This window comes from Sturnus vulgaris, chromosome 6 (assembly GCF_052056855.1).
Source record: "Sturnus vulgaris isolate bStuVul1 chromosome 6, bStuVul1.hap1, whole genome shotgun sequence".
Taxonomy (NCBI): domain Eukaryota; kingdom Metazoa; phylum Chordata; class Aves; order Passeriformes; family Sturnidae; genus Sturnus; species Sturnus vulgaris.
In genome coordinates, this window is record NC_142248.1 from 7,335,608 (window position 1) to 7,356,794 (window position 21,187).

At 43.5% G+C, this 21,187-nt stretch overlaps 2 protein-coding genes across 4 annotated transcripts in view; both read left to right on the forward strand.

Annotated features, from left to right (window-relative positions):
- API5 (apoptosis inhibitor 5) overlaps positions 1–8,309 on the forward strand; it is a 51,378-nt gene extending 43,069 nt beyond the window's left edge. For both annotated transcript variants that reach the window (XM_088166811.1, XM_014873531.2), the window contains exons 8-14: positions 281–370; positions 940–1,121; positions 2,312–2,405; positions 2,910–2,966; positions 4,038–4,114; positions 4,453–4,589; positions 6,147–8,309. In XM_088166811.1, the coding sequence (XP_088022937.1) occupies positions 281–370; positions 940–1,121; positions 2,312–2,405; positions 2,910–2,966; positions 4,038–4,114; positions 4,453–4,589; positions 6,147–6,226 (717 nt within the window). In that variant the 3' untranslated portion in view covers positions 6,227–8,309. The remainder of the gene's footprint in view (positions 1–280; positions 371–939; positions 1,122–2,311; positions 2,406–2,909; positions 2,967–4,037; positions 4,115–4,452; positions 4,590–6,146) is intronic.
- Positions 8,310–9,974: 1,665 nt separating this feature from the next.
- TTC17 (tetratricopeptide repeat domain 17) overlaps positions 9,975–21,187 on the forward strand; it is a 55,424-nt gene continuing 44,211 nt past the window's right edge. For both annotated transcript variants that reach the window (XM_014873529.2, XM_088166812.1), the window contains exon 1: positions 9,975–10,211. In XM_014873529.2, coding sequence (XP_014729015.1) covers positions 9,996–10,211 — 216 coding nt within the window. In that variant the 5' untranslated portion in view covers positions 9,975–9,995. The remainder of the gene's footprint in view (positions 10,212–21,187) is intronic.

Consider the following 21,187-nt stretch of genomic DNA (forward strand, 5'->3'; position numbering starts at 1 on the left):
AAGGTGAGCTGTGCTGCAGATGTGGGAGATGAAGTTTTGTTTACTTGTTGACTAAGGTTTGTTGGGATTAGACACCAAACCTGTATTTCTCTTTACAGACAGGAAAAACAAATTAGGCATGTTCTTCCTTGTATTCCTTCCTGCTCTTTGGGAGGGTTTTAGTTGTAATAGCTAACCTCTACTGTGCCAGCCATAGTGATGTGATAATTGATTTTAGGTTGAATATTAAGCTTGTGTACTTTCAGTTAACACACAAAAACCTTGCTATCCTTATATGTAGGTTTTGAAGCTTCTTGCTGAAATGAGTTCATTTTGTGGTGATATGGAAAAGCTTGAATCAAATTTGAAGAAGCTGTTTGATAAATTACTGGTAAGACTAATTCAATTTTTATTCACGTAAAACACTAAGAAATTAAGTTTTTGTCAAAACAAGTTATTTTTATGTATTAATCTCTTTATCCTTTTTCTGAAGTGGCTATTTCAGAGACAGTCATGGCCACTGGATAGAAAGTTGAACATAATTTTGCAATTTAAAGCCTCTGTAGATAGAGAGCTGTTACCTGAATAATGTTTTTAACCCAGTAAACTCAAGTGTGTTTCTTCTTTTTAAATTTCATAGTCATCAGAGACTCACATTGATCTCATCAAAAGCTGTACAATTCTAAGTAGATTCAGCACTATTTCAGAAACATTGGTGCAGTACATTGTTACTTCCTGTGGTAGTAGTGCCATCATAGTATTTCCTCTGAGCCGAGTCACAGAAGTGTAGGCAAACCACCTGCACCAGGACTTTAATTCAGTAGTTCATCCATTAGTGTAGAGATGGTGGATACTTCTCAAATTGTCAGCACAGATAAACCATCCAATTCAAACACTATGAAAGAGCAACCAGTCAGCATAAATGTGTCTCATGCATTTGTTTTCCTTTTTGTTCTTCAGGAGTATATGCCCCTTCCTCCAGAGGAAGCAGAAAATGGGGAAAATGCTGGCAATGAAGAGCCCAAGTTGCAATTCAGTTATGTGGAGTGTTTATTGTATAGCTTCCATCAGCTGGGTCGCAAACTTCCAGACTTCCTCACAGCCAAGCTGAATGCAGAGAAGTTGAAAGACTTCAAAATCAGGTAATGATTTAGAGGCAAGTGTTAATGTTCTGTTACAAGGTGTTTGTTAAAAAGTGTTAGTGGAGTTCCCCCGGGCTCAGTACTGGGGCCTGTCCTGTTCACCATCTTTATCAATGATTTGAATGAGGAGATTGGCTTTGTCCTCAGTAAGTTTGCAGGCAGCACCAAGTTGTGTGGGAGTGTTGCTCAGCTGAAAGGTAGGGAGGCTGTGCATAGGGTTTTGGACAGGCTGAATCAATGGGCTGAGGACAACTGCATGAGATTTAATAAGGTGGAGTGCTGGGGTGCTGCAGTTGGGTCACAACAACCCCGTGTAGCACTGCAGCCTTGGGCCAGAGTGGCTTGAGAGCTGATCAACAGAAAGGGTTTGTGGGTGCTGTTTGACACCCAGCTGGGTATGAGCCAGCAGGTTACCCAGGTGGCCAAGAAGGCCAGTGGCATCCAGACCTGTATCAGGAATAGTGTGGCCTGCAGGACCAGGGCAGTGATTGTCTGCCTGCATTCGGCACTGGTGAGGCCTCACCTCGAATATTATGTCCAGTTTTGGGACCATCCCTTCAAAATGACACTGAGGGGCTGGAGTGTGTCCAGAGAAGGGCAGTAGAGCTGAGGAAGGGTTTGGAGCACAAGTCTGATGAGGAGTGGCTGAGGGAGTAGAGGCTGTTTAGTCTGGAGAAAAGGAAGTTGGGGGGACCTCATTGCCCTCTACAACTGCCTGACTGGAGGCTGTAGTGAGGTGGGGGTCAGTCTCTTCTGCCATGTCTCAACTGAAAGGACAAGGAAATGGCCTTATGTTGCACCAGGAAAGGGTCAGATTAGATACTAGAGAAAAAAGTTTTACTGAAAGAGTGGTTGGGCACTGCCAATAGGTTGCCCAGGGAGGTAGTGGAATCACTGTCTCAGGAAGTGTTCAGGAGGCACCTGGATGTGGCATTTAGGGGTGTGGTTTAGGTGTAACAGTTGGACTAGCTGATCCTGTAGGTCTCTTGTAACCTTTATAATGCTCCAACTTTACGAAAAAGTGAATTATTATCTGGATGCTAAAGAAGCACAAATCAGATTGATGGAAGACTTATTTTGAGCATTTTTCCTGAAGGGGCAGAAACAAGATTACAGCTTCCCTTTGCTTATGCTTTTATTTCTACAGGACTATGTAAATTTTACTAAGGGTTTGCTTTTAACTGTTTTAGGCTACAGTATTTTGCTCGAGGGTTGCAGGTGTATATTCGACAGCTTCGTCTGGCTCTTCAAGGAAAAACAGGAGAAGCTTTGAAAACAGAGGAGGTAAGAATTGTTCAAGAATTCTGATTTTTTTAACTGAGCCTACTGAAAGAACCATTGGCACATATTAATAGGCTGCAGTCAGTTTTAAGTATGCAAATAGATTTAGGGAGTAACAGTGCTACCATTACTGCAAGTGCACGTTACCTTGTGCTACATTTTGCAAGTGAAGGTGATCTAGTTTAGACTGTTAGCTGCTCTCTGCAGCCACATGTATTTGGTTTAATTGTGCTCTGTGCTTTGTTTTGAAGAGGAAATTTTCATATGTTGAGCAAAAAAAATCCCAGTGAGAACTACACTGGAACATTAAAAGCAACTAGTTAGTGTGAAACTACAAGAACCTTAAAAGCAGCTGTGATAAAAACTTGGAAGTGTACACACCTTTCACTATCACTGTTACTATAGCAATTCACTAGGAAGAGCAGTCAGTTTAATGTTATGACTTTATGAAATGGCATTGGCATAAAGCTACTAGATGCTCAGTGATGTCTATTTTTTTTTTTACAGAACAAGATTAAAGTGGTTGCCTTGAAAATAACCAATAACATTAATGTTTTAATCAAGGTAAGTCCTCACTTTATGAAGGACTAAATTCTCACAGCAGAGTAACCTCTGCAGAAGAAAGGAATAGATTTAAACCAAGTTGTATTGTGTTATTGTGTATTGTATTAGTTGGTGGTAGCTAGCTCAGAGTTGGTGCTGCTTTACTTTTTCTGAAGAGAGGTGGATCTTGCTGATCCTGCAAGCAGCTTCACTTTTGCTGCTACTGCTCTTGAGATAGGGTGTGGACACACTCTTGCAGCACTAGTTGTCCCCAGGAAAAGGCCACCTTGCTTCTTTAGGGGTCTCTGGATTTTTCTTGTCATTTCCCTTTCCTTCAGTGTCAGGGAGGAATACAGAATAGTTCAAAGAGGTGCAAGGAGATGTAAAGGAGGGAGGAGGCAAAGCAAGCTTCTGTACAGAACCTGTTTCCTCTGTAGAGAACCTGTTATTTCTGTACCGAAGGTAGAAGAGATGGGCTGTAAGAAAGAGACTTGCATCTGGAGCCCATGAAACCATTCTGATGTCTTCTAACCCCCTTTCGGTCTCTCTTCACTCTCACTCACCACAAAAAACCAAAAACTTGGCCCACCATGTTGAGAAGCCTATCTTGTACTATCATGGGGATATGTCTTCCAGCAGGAGCCATTGTAGTTCATTGTAAGATGCTTGATGTGCACAGGCAAGGAGAGAAAGCCTGTGCTTTCTCTGTAGATGCCCCATTCCTTGAAACATTCAAGGCTGGATTAGATGGGGGTCTGAGCAACCTGATCTAGTGGAAGATGTTCCTGCTCATTGCAGGTTCATTGAAGGAGATTGTATTTAAGCATCCCTTCCAACCCAAACTAGTCTATGATTCTGTATTTGGTCGGTGTAAGATGCTGTTCTGCTAAGAGAAATACTACTTGAATTTCCTAATAAAGGCAGCCAGATAAGGCAGTAAGCTACTGCCTTCTCTTTCTGCCATGGGACTAAAGGATTTAGAATTACTGGAAAGTAGTGGTTATTCTAGAGTCTCAGTAAGTAGCTAAAATTTTGAAGTGCAATCAACATGAATTTAACTGTAGAATAAACTGTCCAATTCTGCCTCCATAGGATCTCTTCCACATTCCTCCTTCTTACAAAAGTACAGTTACATTGTCCTGGAAACCAGTACAGAAGGCAGATGCAAGGTAAGAGTTCTTCATATAATAAAAGCAAACAGTGGGATTTATTTTGTAAAGAGTAAAAACTAACCTCCCAAGCCGTGTCTGTACAATACAGACAGCATGTGAGCTGAAAGTTTCACATCAAAAATAACACCCATCCTATGGCTGTGGAGAGATGCTCTTAGTCTTGCTTTAGGGATACTAAAGACTGAATCAGCTGGAGGATCTTTTGTGATACTGTTATTCAGGGCATAGTCACTGGCTGCTGCTGGCTTCCAGTGATTAATTTTTGTGGCTGAACTACTATTGCTGTACTTGTCACCGCAGGGGTGTAATGATATGTTTTTGTTTTCTTCTGTCAGTCAAAAAAGAGCAAGTGAAGATACAACCTCAAGTTCACCCCCAAAGAAAGCTTCAGCAGGACCAAAAAGGGATGCTAGGCAAATATATAATCCTCCCAGTGGAAAATACAGCAGTAACCTGGGTAGTTTTTCTTACGGTAAGTTAGGCAGCTTGGAGAAATTTTATCTAGTGACAGTTGTGTCTTGGGGGGGGTGAATAGATACCACATTTGTGGAAGATCAAACTGTACTGTCATGAATTTTTGTTTGTGGTGGTCTCTTCCTAGCTGTTGATATGTTGCAGTGTTTGAATGTTACCAGCCTATGACATGTCATTTGCAAGTTAGTTTCAGTAGTGTTGTAATATCAAGAGTTAGTAGTTGAACTGTTGTGTTCTCTGTTACAATGCACAGTGCACCAATTTCCCATTGAACAGGCCGGTGGCAGCAAGTGGCAGAGCTGGGTCACCTCCTGTCATACCACTGGACCTGTGCTGCATTCCTATTACAGCCACTGCTGATGTTGCAGACCTGATCCAGAAGTTCTGGGAATTGCCAGGTTCACTGTGCATGCACACAGTTATGTCCTCATGCTTCCAGTCACACTGAGTCTGCCCTTCTGTGAGTCATATTTTTGGGTGAAGCACAAGACTGGATGAGTAGGCCTGGCAATGGCAGCAGCTCGTTCCTGTGTGCCTGTAGGCACTTACCTCTGGCAAGTAAAGAGTGTGCTATGACAAATTGTCACCCACACCCACGGGCTGAAAAACTAAGACAAAGCATTGGCAGATATATAAAGCAAAGAGAAAATACAATCTGCAAATTTCTTATTCTAGACTTCAGGTGATGCACCTGTGTCTTTTAAGATTGTAATCCTGCAGGTCTAAAGATTGGGAAGCTTTCAACCAGGAATGTTTTATTGCTTGCTACCGTTTCTTGTTAGTGAGATGCTTCAGTCTCATCAGTCAGCTTCTGATTTCTGTAGCCTTTAAAACCAGCATGCAGTTCTCTCTGTAGATTAATATAAACTGTATTTTAATTCTGTACATGAAAAGAAGTCATGAAAGGCAAATGAGAGTTTGGTACATTTTCAAACAAATCCAAAGAAACTGTATAAACTATTAGGGTTTGTTGTTGGGGATTTTTTTTGCTGTGGTCGAATTTGTTCTTAACAAAGAGAAACACTTTCTGCAGTATACAAATAGTTTGTGTAGTATCCATCTCTAGCTAGGATTTGTAATTGAATTTTGATGTCAGCCCCAGAAAAAAGAATAATATGCAGGTGATAACGTAATGTTAAGGATAGGAAAGGACAGATAGAAAGACAAAGTTCTGGTTTTCCGTCCTTTTATAAAATCACTAGTAGCAAGTCAGACTGACACCTTAAGATTGTGTTACTGAACAAGAGGAAGAGCTAGGCAGCCAGTTTTCAATTCTGTGGTGATGGATTGGCCCAAATATAGTCCTAAATTACAGGGACAGTTATGTATCACAGTATTAGTACTGCACTTAATTTAGATGGGCTTGTTCTCCTGACCTCCTTTTAAAATCAGTGGGGTCCATTTTCTATCAGAAAATAACTCAGCAATCTCAAGGTCCATAAGCAGGCATAGCCTGAGAGACTGAAGTTACCCTTCAGTACTCCAGATCCTGCTGTTCAGTTTGGATCTGTATACAGCATGAAACTTTCCTGAAAAGTTTTAACTCTTATTTCAGAGCAAAGAGGTGGTTTCCGGGGTGGACGAGGAAGAGGCTGGGGCGGACGTGGCAATCGCAGCCGAGGAAGAATCTACTGAGAAGATTGCTAAATCTTCCATGCCCCTGAAGGGCTAAAGTGAAAGTGCTACTCAGCAAGTTTGCTTGGAGCATTGTTTTCTTCAAGGACTGCCTTCCATTGAGACTGACTTAAATGTTCTTTATACCTTTGTATGTATGATCTACTTTTCTAACGGACTACAACTTGTCCATAGTGAAACTACAACTGTATTTTTGGATGCTTACAGTCAGCAGTTCTGGGTTCTTACTTTTGAAGTGTCTTCAGGATTCAAAATTGGAAAAGAGCATAGATGTTTCATCAAAAGCTGCATCTTGACCGTTTGTATATTAACCTAAAAGTCAGATACTCCATAACTGAAACTATATAATTGAGTTTATGTATTAAGTAATGGACAGGAAAGGCATGACAACAGAAATATGTGTTAGATAAGCTTAGCAGCTGAAGTAATCCTTTCCTCATCTGTAACCATATTTTGCAATATGTGGAGAAGAGTATCATTGTTAAATTTGCTTTGATTTATTTTCTTTAATTGAATTGAATTAAATACATGCTGGTTTTCTAAAGTTTGCAACATGGCTGGAAATCTGTTCTGCTTGTAGCATGAAGCAATCTTCTTACTTAGAGATGTGGAGAACGTGGCATTTTTTAGTTTGCACATCTTACTCTTCTCCGTGCATTGTAATACAAACGTGATGTTTTGAAAATTAATTTTTCATGTTTAATATGAATATGTGCATATAGTTATGCCGTGAAAATCGCAGTAAATGAATAGCATAAAAAAACAAAACAATAAATGACGAATTATTTCAGGGATGGGTAAAGACTGATGCAGTGATTAAGCTTCATAGGCTGGAGCTGGACCATAGAAGTTTCTGGCTCTTTTCTGTTTTATGCAGATTTCTGGATAAGTTGGCACTTGAGGGTGGGTTGGTTGGTTGGTTTTTCTTGTTTTGTGATTTTTGTGTGTGTGTGTTTTGGTTCTTTTTTTTTAACCAATAGTTGCATTTAAAAATATATAAATAAAATTGTATTTTGGGTAACATTGAAAAATTCCAGCTACGTAGTTTGATTCAGGTGGAAAAGTTAACAATTCGATGCTATTTTTTTCCATAGCAACTTGAGATTTTTATTTACTGCTATGCACCCAGAAAATACAACATAAGAGCACAATGTTTGTTTTTTTTTTATTTTTGCCACTCAAAATTTTAACTTCTCAGGTCATTCAACATTGTAAAGGAATTCGTATATAGTAAAAAGAAGACACAACAGGCAAAGAATTTTAATTAAGTGTTCCAGAGCATGTTAATGTAAAATATCTTAGGCTTTAGAAGAGTGAATAATACTTCTTATCCTCCTTTTTTTTTGCTCAGCGATATCCACAGCAGGTGATGTCTCCCCATCCTAGTTCCATTTGTATTTGCTTGTGAATCTGATTCAGGTGTTTTCATTAACACTCTTTGATATTTATCACTACAATCAGAAGGCCAGAATACCAAAATTATGTTAAAGTTATAGATATTGTTGATGATGCTAAATTCAAAGTCTGTTTTTGCTTAACTCTGGAGCAACAGGTAGGAAACTTTGGACATTCCAGGACATAGGAGCTGACTTTGTATTTCTCAGTACATGCCAGCTGCTAAACTCTGATTTGGCATTAAAACCATGAAACTTGACTAAAAGCTTTGAAGGAGAAATTTGAGAGGTCAAAATGTCACTCTGAAAATAGGCACTAGATATGTAATAGGCTTCTGTTGGTAGGAAAAAAAAGGAAAAAAAGACATTTTGCACTTGCGGCTATAATTGGTATTTTGAGGGGTTTAATAATGTAATCCCAAAGCCTAAACATAGCTTGTATTTGGACTAGTAACTAGGTACTAGCAGCTTCTTTTCTCACTGAATTTTGAGTGAGTTTTCTTTGTGTGACTCCTGTATTTCAGAGGTGATGTGCAAAGTTCTTGTGGCCTCAGAGATAGTTAGATTCTTTTTTCCCAGTTTCCTATCTAATTTTAACACAGCGAGTTCTTGTGGAAACACCTGTTTGCCATCTTGTTGAATTGTAAATGTTCCCTTACAGCTTTGGAATAAATTCATTTTGTAATTTTGTTTGGCTCATTGCTTCACAGTTACTCTGCGGCATTATGTCACCTTAGTAAAAGAGGTTATGTGGTACCTTATTGTGTAGTTGAATTACTCCTTAGATTGCTCTAGATGCAGAAAGCTGTTTGCCACTAAGGAATAATAAGACTGCATTAACTGTTTCAAGTTTTAATTTAACTTTCCTATGCAGAATGTTGATGAGGAATTTAAGTATTCAGCAAAAGCTGCATGTTACACATCTTATTTGGAAATTTCGCTGATAAAGAGTCAGTCATTGTACTCAAACTCCTCGATGTTGACAGTGTGATACAGTTTGTTAGTACTTTATGAGAGGTAAACTAATGTCGTTACAGCTTGATGGGTGAGGGTGTGGGTGTTAATGCCTTTGAATGGGTCCCAATGTCTCTCCTGACTTTGGGCAGCAGGTTCCTGTCAGAGCCCAGACAGCTCCCGAAACAGACACGGCTCTGCCCAGCCTGAGTTTCTGAGCTTTGGGGTAACACAGCGGGTTCAAGGGGGGAATTTGTGGTAGGGGTTCGGGAAGGCTGGACCTTCCCTGTGCCTCAGGCAGTGGGGAAAGGAAGAGAGCAACACGCGGCCGGGAGTTCAGGATAAAAGGAGGCTGCGCCCCCCGAAACCCCGAGAGAGAAAAGCCCTTGGGCGTGTGCCCCGCTGGACTCTGCCTTGATTCCAGTGAAGCTGCAGGACCTTGTAGGACTCCTCTGTCTCCTTTTCGGACATAAGCCTCCGGCGTTTGTGGGTTTTCCTGACACAACAGAGCAAGAGCCACTTGGAAGGGAAGCCTAGGGTTTTTTGTGGAATCTGTAATACGCCTGATTTGAAAACTGGCAGCAGTAAGGAACTATCATACTTATGCGATATTTTCTCTCGCTGGTAGAAACCAAATCGCTTGAACCACTGGCACACCATTTGTAAACTTGTTTCTACTAAATGAGTTTGAGTTGCGGCCAAATCTTGCTCTTTAATAGGCGCTGGAATTCTGATGTTCCCAAGAAGCAGGACTGCAGAAAGATCGAACAGAACAAAATTTGAACGTGGCACCTTTTAGATTTCTCTCGGTACTGGGGAAACAGGCTCTCGCTGCTGAGTTAGTATTTACTGTCAACTAGAACAGGAAAGGAAAAGTTGGGGTTTTGCTGTGCAACAACAAGAGAAGCATTAGAAGGGAAAAGGCGCGGTGTGTCCTTCAGAGCTCTCTTGAGCCAGCTCCTGGGGGGGCTGGCATTAACGGAGTGTGCACGGCTGCAGGTACGGCTTGGCTTACGCTGAGCACAAACTCGTTCCCTCGAGCCGTCGTGGCAAATGTTCCAGCGTGCCCCGGACAAAAATCACGTCCTATAAATTGAAGCGTTCAGCGTGCCGCCCCACGGCGCTTGTTGGCATTCAACGCCGGCCTTGTGCTCGCCGTCACCGGCGGCTGCCAGGGATGCGGGAAGGCGCCGTTGGCCGGGCCGGGCTCCCCGCGCGGGGCAGTCGGTGCGCGGTGCTGTAACGGTGCTGCAAGGCCGCGCCCCTGCTGCTGTGCCGCCCCTCGGCCCGGGGCTGCCCCGGGGCTACCCCGGCACAGAGAGCGCTCCGGCCTGGGAGTCCCGGCACCGCCTCGGGCACCGGCCCGGGCCCGCCCCTGCCCCGCCCCGCCCCCCGGCGCGGCCGCACCGCCCGCTCCCAAAATGGCGGCGGCGGCCGTTCCGCTTCCGGGGAGTGCGAGCAGGCCGGGATTGGGGAAGATGGCGGCGGCTGGAGCGTCCGGGCGGGGCGGACTGGGGCGGGTATGGGTTTTCTCCGGCTGGGCCCTGGGTCTGTGCTCGCTGCTGGCCTCAGGGACGCGGCCCGCCGCTGCCACCACCCACTGGGTGGTCACCGAGGACGGGAAGATCCAGCAGCAGGTGAGCGGCCCGAGGGACGCGGGGCGCTGCCCACCCGGCTGCGGAGGCGCGGAGAGCCCGTGTCCGCGCCGCCGCTCGCCCACAGCCGCGGTGTGCCCCGAGCTGTGCGGCGCGGGGCAGGGGGAACCTCGGCCCGCTGCGAAGCCCCGCCTGTGCCCGCAGCCGCCGCAGCAGCCGGGCGGCGGAGCCGCTCGCTCCCGCGGCCCCGGCACGGGGGTCTCCCGCGGCGAGCTGGCGTCACTTGTGTAACGTGGCTTGAATCCGCCGGAGCCCCGGGGCGAGGCAACGGGGAGGGGGGGTTCGGTGGGTCTGGGCGAGCCGAGGGTGGATTTCGGCTGGAACTCTGTTCGGAGCAGCGGCGGTTCCTGCCTAGGGGCCGCTCCCGGGAACCTCCGGCACGAGTCCGGGTCCCGCTTTGGTGGCGAAGGCAGCGGTACCGCGGCCCCGGCCCGCAACCGGGACCCGAGCGGGGCCGGCCCCGGCACCCCCGGGGGAGGAGATGTCAGTGAGTTTGCCCTTTTTCACATCCAGCCGCACCCGACCCGGCCGCTTTTCCTTCCTGCTGGAAGTAGGAAAGAGAAACGGTGGCGTGTGTGCTCGGTGCAGGAGCACACGCACGCCCTGTGGGTTTAGTCAAAATGTCTTATTTTGGTAGCGAGCTGTGCCTCACGTTCACTAAGCGGCTTGAAAGAGTCGCTGTGTATCTCATGTTTAGGCTTTTTCTTAGCCTAAGAGCCTTCCTGCTTGCCTTCCTCTTTGTTGTAAAGGGAGCAGCACGAGAAATTTACTTTTGTGTCAGATCTGTCGGTTTCCTTGTGGAGTGTAAGAACTGATCGCTGTAGCAAGCAATGTGGCCTTCCCCCTGTACATCAGTGTTCCTTATCACCTTCCATTTGTGAGGATTTTTAGTCGGGTTTTCCTGTCAAAATGCATTGAGGTCCTCAGACAGGTGCAGCAGACTTTTCTCTGCAGGAAACTCCTGCTGACTTTATAGTTCTTGGGCACTTCGGCTGTCTGGGTGGATCCAAGCACTCTAACACCTTCATTAATAATAAATTAATTAATTACAGCGCTTCCAGTGCTATCTCATCTCCTTTCCCTACTTAACATGGTGGTGCATGTATATGATAATGGTCTGGAAACATCTGTGTGTGTATACTGAGTGTATCTTATAAAACTTGGGTCAGGTGTTGATTTTGATTATTGCATGAAAAGCAGTTGTGACTTGGAAAGAACCAATTGGATAAAATGGCTTGAAAATCTTATTAGCTAAATTCATTACCGATTTTAAGGAATGGCATTTCATGATGCCATCTAACTGATGGTACAGGTAGAAGCTTCTGCTGTACCATTGCTATGCATTAGTCTTTTCTATTACAGTTCCAAATGCTTTGTAAGCAGGGACATTCCTGTGTTCCCTCTGTCAAGTTCTCAAAGCCTGTAGACGAGGTGAGAAACAGTATCTGTAGAATAACTTCTCTTATTTGCATGGTCAAAATTAATTCACCCACTTCCAGCAAGGAAATTCCAATTGTAAATATGTTATTACTTGGAATATGAGGGCCAGATTCTTTGGTACTTGGAACGTAGTGCTGCAAATTGTCCAGTGAGCTTTTTGTAATTAGATGCATTTTGGCATCTGTCACTGTCATGTCCCTGGCTCTCATGAAAATGATTTTTAAATTTGTGGTTATTGCTGTTGCCAACTGTGCGTGGCACCTTTGATTTTCATTTTTTCCACTTACTTGTGTTTTGAGGAATCACTGGACAAATTTTTTAATGAACTTCAATGTTGTTTTAAGTGCCAAAATGTAGTAGTGGTTCAATAGTTAACAGCAAAAGTAACAGTCTCCACCAGTCCAGCAACAGGCAGGAATTGTTGTCCCACTCTACACTGCACTGTTGCAGTCACACCTTGAGTGCTGTGTGCAGTTTTGGGTGCCTCAGGATAAGGACATTAAACTCGTAGGCTGTGTGCCCTCTCAGAGGAGAGCCACCAGGAGGATGGAAGCTCTCAAGGCTTATGAGAAGCAGCTGAGCTCACTCAGCTCGTTCAGCTCAGTTCTCAGGAGACCTCATCCAAGCTTACACCTTCCCCAGGCAAGGCCATGGAGGGGCACGTGCTGATGTTTTCTCTCTGGTGACTGGTGAGAGGATACGAGGAGATGGAGTGAGGCTCTGCCAGGCAAGGTTCAGACTGGACATTAGGAAAAGGTTCTTCCCAGACAGATTGGTTGGTCACTGGAACACACTCCCTGGTGATGTGATCATTGCAGCAAATGTGTCAGAGTTCAAGCAGAGTCTCGGCAGCACTTGGAGGATTCATAGGTGATTTATCAATATTGCAAAATATTTTAGCTCTCCTCCTAATACCAAGAACTTACTGACAGGACAAAAGGCTCAAACTTCACTGCATTCCTTTGCTCTAATTTTTCAGAATATTTTTCATTAAGTTGTTGCATATCATGAGCGCTCATAGGTCCATTCCAACTTGAGATACTCTTGTGATTCATCAGCAGTGAGAACCTCTGGCACGTTGTGTGCTCCAGGCCCTCACCACCTCAGATGGGCTTTGCTGGCCCTCAGAGAGAGGGCAGGGAGCTGAAGCAGGCACCTTCTCATGGGTGCCTGGTGGAGGGACACGATCACACCCCTTGCCCAGCTGGCTCCAGCCTTGCTGCTGCAGCCCGGGGTGCACTTGGCTGCCTCAGCACCAGCTTTCTCCCCTCCAGAGCCCAAATGCCATTTCTGGAACGTTGTTTTTCATTCAGCCCCAGCCTTTGCTGCTGCATGGGGCTATTGCATCCCATGGGCTTGTGGTTGCCATTGTTGACTTCATGACAAGTTGACTCCCTGTCAGCCCATTCTCCACCACCTTGTCTTGCTGCAGCCTGCAATGGCCACTCTGCCCCACGTTTGCAGAGGACACCAAGCCTGTGGTTCTTTTCCATTGCTGTCAGTAGTAAAGAGCTGTGTTAGTAACCATGGGTATTGATCCCTGAGGGATGTTGCTGGTGGTCAGCCATTGTTGGACCTTGCACTGCTCATTGCAATGCTTCCAGCACAGCATCTCTGACGGGAAGGGGCTGCTGGTGGCAAAGAGTGGTGATATTAATTAGCATCTATATTATTTAATTTTGGAAATATTTGCATTCTTAACGTCTGAAACATATCTTAAAAGATTACCAGCTTTTTAGAGAGGTACAGGCGTGGTCTTCTCTTGGATTACTTCAGTTTATCTGAGTGAAGCCTATCTAATTAAGATATAGGCAAAACTTAATTGATAGAAAGATGCAGACATTCCCACTGCTAAATGAGCCGCTATCTGTGGAAATGCAGATGAGCCCCAGTGAGAGCTGACTTCCTTGTAGCTTTGAGTTTGCTCCTGTGAGCTTTGTTTTCCTTGTTACCAAAGCACACTGTGGATGAGGAGCTGACAGGAGGAGTCACAAATCCTGACCTAAATACAAAATAGAGTTGCTGGAGTGTGTTTGAGGGAAGAAAGGTGAGATTATTATACATTATTTACCTAAAATCTTTCTTAGCTGTTTCTCCTTACAGCACAGCAAGGGTGCAAGCATTTGAGACTACATTCAAGCATTCAAGTGAGATTGACTTTTCTGTAACACAGGTATACCCTGGCTCAGACTTGATTTCCTAGTGGTACAACAACCTGGCAGCAGTGGCAAAATTAACCCAGACTGAACAATTTTCCATATATCAGCAAGATCTCCTCTAGTAAACAGGAGTACTTGCTAAGTAGGCGCTGTTGTTCAAGTTTCAAGTGAGCATTTCTAAATGACAAAACAAATTACTAGCAGTGCATATAATATTTCAAAGTCTGAGCCATCAAGAAAAAAAGCTAGCAAGCTGTATCTATTGCTCTAGTAGCTGGTTTTCAGCTCAAAGACATCATTCTCTGGATCAGTTCATGTCCTTCTTTTAGTCTGAGTCTGACTTCAAATGTGTGCTCTTGCAAAGCCAGGGACTGAGTAATCGTCTCTCTTTAATGAGATTATATCTGCTCAGTGCACATGTTTATAAGCCATTTCACAACTCAGTATAAAGTTCAGGCTAATACATAACTGATTTTAGACAGTGCTTGTCTGCCAGTAGGGAAGCTAGGCACTCTACAGAAATATTAGTGTACTTCAAGAAAAGAGAGAAACTCGGCATAAAGAGAGGACAGACAATTGTCAGAATAAATGCAATGCAGAATACAGTCATTAATGGCTTTAATTGTGGGGATCAACTGCTACCATGTCTCAGAGACCAGACATACAAGAGCTGAGGTTGGGTCTTTCTAGAGATGCCTTGGATGGAAGTGATTAAAACTGAGTAAGCTAGTGGGGAGTGCCTTTTTGTGGACTGCTGTAAACTCTGAAGAAGTTAGGTCAGAGTAATTAAACTAAAAGAAGCACAGAAACCTTCCAGGCAGATGATCCAAAGCAGGATTGGGAAAGTGTTGTCAGGAGCAAAGAGCCACTGGCAAGGAATCCGAGTTGGCAAAAAGTTGTTTTAGTTTTAATGTGTTGTCGTATGTTTCAAAGTTCATAAAAGATTATCTGGAGAGCAGAGTCGAAGAGCAGTACTGGGTAGCTTATTTGGGACTAGGACATCCACTGCTCAATGAATGTAATATCTGAATTTGCTGCAGTGTGCTTCACTCTGGCTTAGTGCAGTAGAGAGGGGAGGCAGTACCTACCAGTTGTTCATGTGGTTGCAAATTTGAGTGCAAGTGCACCTCAAGCAGCAGCAGGGCAAGCTGATTCATGGATGGCTTTAGAACTAGTTCATGCATTACTCTGTCTGGCATCTGGGTGCAACATGTGTGCTAACAGGCTAAGATGAGAGCAGTGGTCCACGTGCTCAAGAAAACAGGAAGAGCAGCCATCCAAACCCAAGGAAAGCTGAGATTCCAGTGCAGCCAAATAAAAAGCTATTTGCTGCTTACAAGAGCATCTTCTGTAATACCTTTAGTAGTCTCTCAATCCTGTCTTGAAAATGACAGGTGAATGTTTGCTTTGCTCTTACTCTAAAGGTTTGTTTGGTTGTATGAACTCTTACTTGACTGAATTTCTTGTCCTTCCAAGTCTATTGTGTCCTAAACAACAACAACAAAAACCACGCATATACACAAAAAAAATTTGTTCATTTTCACTGAAGTATGTAAGGTGGAACCATGCCTTCCCCAAAACAGTTGTCAGTGCCTCCTTATGAGGGTGTGCAAAGACAGCTGGGCTGGTTGGTTTGAGTGTTCTGTAGTTCATTAGATGTTATCCAACCCCAGGGTGATGAGCAGAAGCAGGATGGTTCTGAGGCATAGGTAAGGTTTTCTTCAAGAAAAGGAAAACTTGTTCTGGTTTAGAACTTCTGTCTTGATTACCAGAGGACCACAAGCATTCATGTGGTATGAAAAGCTGTAGTTTAAAAACAAAAAAAGTCTTTAGATTTTCTGCCTTTACATAAGAAATTTTTGAATCTGAACGTTTTGTATAGTGAATGGCTGAGTTGCTTAATGTCCTTGTCCCAGGTGGGGATTTAGAACTGCACTTCACCAGCACTGCCTGCTCCCAGGGGAGCACAGCCTGTGTATTTCTGTGTCACTGTGAACCTCACGACTAGATCCGAATTTATAAAAATAGGCTTTGTGGTAGCCTATATGTGACATCAGAAATGCAAATGTTTCATTCAGTGGAGAAGGAGCTTCCACTGCTCTCAGCTCAGCAGTCAGAGATTTGCATCTGAGGTGGAGGAGCTGAGGCAGTTCCCAAGAGCTGCTGAGCTGCAGCTGTTGGTGGCCCTGCTTTCCCTCACACCTGCCACAGCCCAGCAGGTAATCTTCTGCCAGGTTTGACTGCTGGCAGAGAAACTTTAGTGCAAAAATGTCTGGATTTAGCTGGGCATGGTAATACATGGCAAGGTGGTTCAGGCTGTAAGTTCAGAGTGCTGTAGCAGTGGCTCTGACCACGTGTAAGCGTGTCCTGCTCATTCCTTAGCTCCTGGGGTTTTCAAACAGCCTTTGTCCTCACACTTCTATTTCCTGGCCTCTCATCCTGTTTACTGTCACCTTAAAAATAAGGGTTGGACAATCTGAAAAGATGATGTGAATCAGCTGTTCAAAACTGGTTGTTCTGTGGTGAGAATTATGCTGGGTGCCTGGAATGTCTTCCCTGTATTGTGTGCTTCACAGATAAAGGGTAGCCTTGGAATTGGCCCAAGCACATGTTTGCATGAAGACTCCACCAAAGCCCAAAAGAGCAGTCAGCAAGACTCTGAAATCCACTGTTATTTCATGTACTTTCCTGCTTTAAAAATACACTGCTGGATAAAATAATTTCCCTCAAAGTTGAACAGAAAAAAATCAATGGGTTTTCTGTTATTCTGTTTTATGTTATTTGCTGAAGAAATTACTGCTCAGGGTTAATCTTTTTTAGGTATCTTGTAAGTCTAATAATTAGTCTTCCTATCTGTGTTTTCAATATTAGAACACTTGAAATTTTTAGGATTTGGGAGTGAGCAGATGTCAAGAACCAGTCTGCTTTTATGAAAAAAAGTACTTGCTCATTACAGATGTATATCTGAATGATCTCTCCATTTCTTGTTTTGATTTAACTGAGTATATGGCTACTGAAGAATTAAACCTTACCTAGAATATACAAGTTGGAAATTTATTCTCTTAAGTATGACCAGCAACACATTGGACACATGGTGCTCCAAGTAAAGTCTTGTTTCCCTTTGATGCATTTAGATCTATTACCTAGGATATTCATAGCTTGTATGATATCAGTTGAGCAGAGCTATTCAATAATACTACAGCTTTGTTAGGTTTTATTTCTGAAGTGCTACAAGTGTTTAAAATTTGTGTTTTCCCTGTAGCACAGCTAGTATTAATAATATCAAAATATCTAGTGCTGTTTCCTAACAGCTTCTGCAGCAGGAAGCTTTTAAATGGCTCAATACTTATAAAGACTCATTTCAACATCATTTTTCTGTGTGAATTTTTCAGTGACATCCCTTGGAACGAGTATCTTCTGACACTGCCTGCTCTTCTCATTTGGATGAGTCAAAGAATTTATTTTCCAGTTTTGTAGTTTGTCTTGCACTGAAACCCATACAGATTTTTTTGTGGCTTCCTCAGAAATGCTATCATGTTGGAGTGCAAAGTATCTCAAGACAACAAGAATATACCAAAAGACAAGCACCAGTTTTCACATCCTTGGCTCCTACTCAAGACTGAAAGAAGTTGCAGCCTGTTGGAGGGGGGAATTGCCTTTATTTTGTACAGTGACAAAATATCCACTGCCTGTAAAACAAACATGGGGAGCCCATTTTTCTGTACACCATCATTTGATACTTTGTGTTTTCCTGCTTCTTGCTCTAATAATCTGCCTTCTGCAGGTAGCATAATGTTTTTGGGATGTGCAGAGGCACCAGCAGGTGTTGTGATTTCGATGTGCCTGTGCCTCAGTTAACAGTGGGGTTTCCACAGTACTTTAAAAAAAAAACCAAAAAAACCCCTTACTTAAAAATAGTTGACTGAGGCATTCATGGACCCTCATTTAAAAAATTTACTTCCTGGCGCAATGTAACTGGATTGTTGGGAAAAATCTGCTGGAAGGTTTGGCAAAACTTACAAGTCTAATTGCTGAGAGACTTTGATATATGGAGGCAACATAGGAGACTCTAAAACTTCAGGGTTTGATTCAACTTGATGTCTTTTTTCATTACATAAATTCTGTGTGTTTCTTGCTGAATCAGGTTCTTGGTGTACTTTGTGACAGTGAATAAATTTGAACTGTGCTTTATAAAGAAACTTTCACCTTTGGGCAAAGTTGAACAGAGAACTTATTCTAAAAGTGTTTTACTGGCAGGCTTTCTGCAGTGTAACTACAGTAGCTGTCAAAGGTTCAAAGAAAGCTTTTCAGCACAACTTTTTTTCCCCTGTTTACTGTGTTGGAATTGAAGTCAAATTCTTGCATTTCAGTTGCTTCATCTTGCATGTCACAGTTTCAGCACTTTGGAGAAGGAGTAAATGAATGTGGTGCTTTGCCATCAGCCAAACACTTTGAGTTGAAAATGAGTAAGTTGGACAAAGCATCTGTTGTGGTGCAGGAGTCTCCACTCCACACCATGAGGCTGTGTTTGCTGTGGAGGCTGATGCCTTTTCTGTTTCATTGCAGAGGAGCCTTGTGGAGAGTTGCTTACATTTTGAAAAATGTGATCTAAGTCACAATATCTGTATGTTTTTCACTCTGACTCCTGAATCAGGTGATGATGCACAACAGATTTTGCATGAAGGTGTGAAGGTGGCAAGTGTTTGCAAGTCTCACGACATGAGACTGAATGAAACCAGTATCCTCTGAAATCTACCTAGAGTCTTGTTGTGGGAGGGAAGGGCCATAATGAACAGTCCCTAGGTATCTATCAAATACCTTTTGTTTGGACTATTGTATTTCTGACTAAAGAATTGTTTGACAGGTGAGTGAAGCTCTGAGGACCTTTCCAAATCTTTGGTCATCTCTTTGAATTTTAATAGGCAGCAACTCACAAGAAAGTTCTAAGATATTTTATGTTTTTATTTGGGGTATAATTGTCCTGGTTTGGGGATGTGGCTGCATAGGAAAGCAGGAAGATGCTCTGTGAACCTTGAGCTTGGGTTACATGAGAGAAGTGTGAGCATCCATGTGACAAGCCCTGCAGGGCTTAAAGTGTTGTCTTCCTGATTCAGCACATCCTCTTCCCACTTACCTTTACCATTGCTGCTACTCATACCTGTGCTGTGCAAGTTATGCAGATGCAAACCTTCACTTGCAACTTAGTCACTGTATTTTTCATTACTGCTCTCAGTGGCACACACAGTATTGGTGCTCCTCACAGCTGAGTACATCAGCTTTGTCCTTTTCCTGCCGTGGAAATGGCTGGCACTGTGAAGAAAATGTGTTAGATGTAGGGAGGTGTGTTGTATAAAGCTGGATAATGTACTTTAAGTCTTGACAGTGTTGCTGACTGGATCTGAGATGAATAAGTCTCAGTTCAAAAGCCATCTGTCTGTCACTACAGAGAAGGGGATAATGAAGAGCTTTCCAGATGCCCACCAAAGCTGCTGCATCACTCAGCTGCACAGGAGAGAGAGAAAATACAAGAGAAAGTTCAAGAGTTTGGATAAGAACAGGGAGAGATCACTCACCAGTTACCACCACAGGCAGAACTTGAGGAAATAAGTCAATTTATTACAAATCAGATCAGAGTAGGGTAATGAGAAATACAAGCAAATCTTAAAAATACCTTCCCCCAACCCATCCTTTTCTTCCTGGACTTACCTTTATTCCTGATTCCCTACCTCCTCCCCCCGAGTGATACAGGAGGACAAGGAATGTGCCTTGTGCTCCAGTGTCACGTCCCTTCCACAGGAGAAGCTCCTCCATGAACTCCTCCAGTGTGGTTCCTTCTCATGGGCTGTCACAAACTGCTCCAGCTCAGGGTCTCTCCTACATGCCATCCTTCAGGAACAGGCTGCTCCAATGTGGGTCCCCTGGAGGGCCACAGGTCCTGCCAAAAATCCTGCTCCAGTGTGGGCTTCCCACAGGTTCACAACCTCCTTTGGGAATCCAGCTGCTCTGCTGTGAGGTCCTGCCTAGGCTGCACGTGGATCTTCTCCCTGGTGGGCTGCAGGGGACAGCCTGTGTCATTGTCTTCTTCACAACAGGCTGCAAGGGAAAGCTCTGCTCTGGCGCCCGGAGCACCTTCTCCACTGACCTTGGTACCTACAGAGCATTCTTGTTTCTCTTGCATATTCTCACTTTTCTCTTTTCTGGCCACAATAATTCTTTTCCCTTATTAAATGTGCTATCACAGCAGCACTGCCACAGTCTCTGGTGGGTTCAGCCTTGGCCATCAGCGAGTCTATCTTGGAGCCAGCTGGAGTCTTCTCTTTTGGACTTAGGGGAGCTTCTGGCAGCCTCTCACAGAAGGCACCCCATGCCATGCAAACCCAGTACAGCTACTAAAATTCTGTGTTAGGAGCTGTGTGTTTACACACTGGTAAGGTTAACTTTCTACTAGGCTGAAGGATTCTGCTGCTATTAAAAAGTACTTACTTGCTGGTCACCAACTGAGTCAGATGTGGAAGGGAAAAGTCTGAAGACTAAAGAAAAATATCCTTAACTGGGATGATTTCCTGCTGGATCACCATAACTTTATGAATTAATGCAGTGATACTGCTGTTTGATTATTGATTACAGAAACTTTGCTTTCTGCTGCCAGATAATAGTTGATGGGAGTGTGGTGCTTACTGCATTGCTTTCCTTTTAATTCACACACACTGGGTTGGTATCATAGCACTCCAAATTCTCCAATACTAAATTCAGACCTCTCATGAGACTGTCTTACCAAAAGTTAAAAACAAGCCAACTCTGAATATCATTCTGTTTCTGAATGAATGATAAGCCAAGATCTTTCATCTTTCAGAATAAGGTTTTCTAATTGGTGACGCCTGAGTAATTTTCTCCAAAAATGTATGCCCAGATGTTGTTTGTCATTGAAAGTGGAGCTGATTGTTGACTTTGCCCTCAGTGACAGTGTAGTATCATGCAAGCAGCCTTTAGATGTCAAATGAGCAGTGCTGTTTTGGAATGAGTGATGAAGTGCTTTAAACACAGTGAAACTTATTTTCTTTGCAAATTCATCTCTCATTCATTTGCACATACCACGGTAGTTTCTTTACCAAATGAGGCATAAACCAGTGCTACATTCAGTGCATAACTCTGGCTTTGTGTGCAACCAGTTCAAAGTGAAGTAGGGCCTATAGGAGGAAATGGGAAATATGACCATGAATAAAATGCTGTAGACTTTTAATACTTGGACTAACAAATTCATTACTTTTTTTTTAAATGGTATTTTCTGTGCTTCTCTGCATCATGGTGGATGCTTGGTCATCCTTTATTTGCAACAGTTGAATGCATAATCTCCAAATT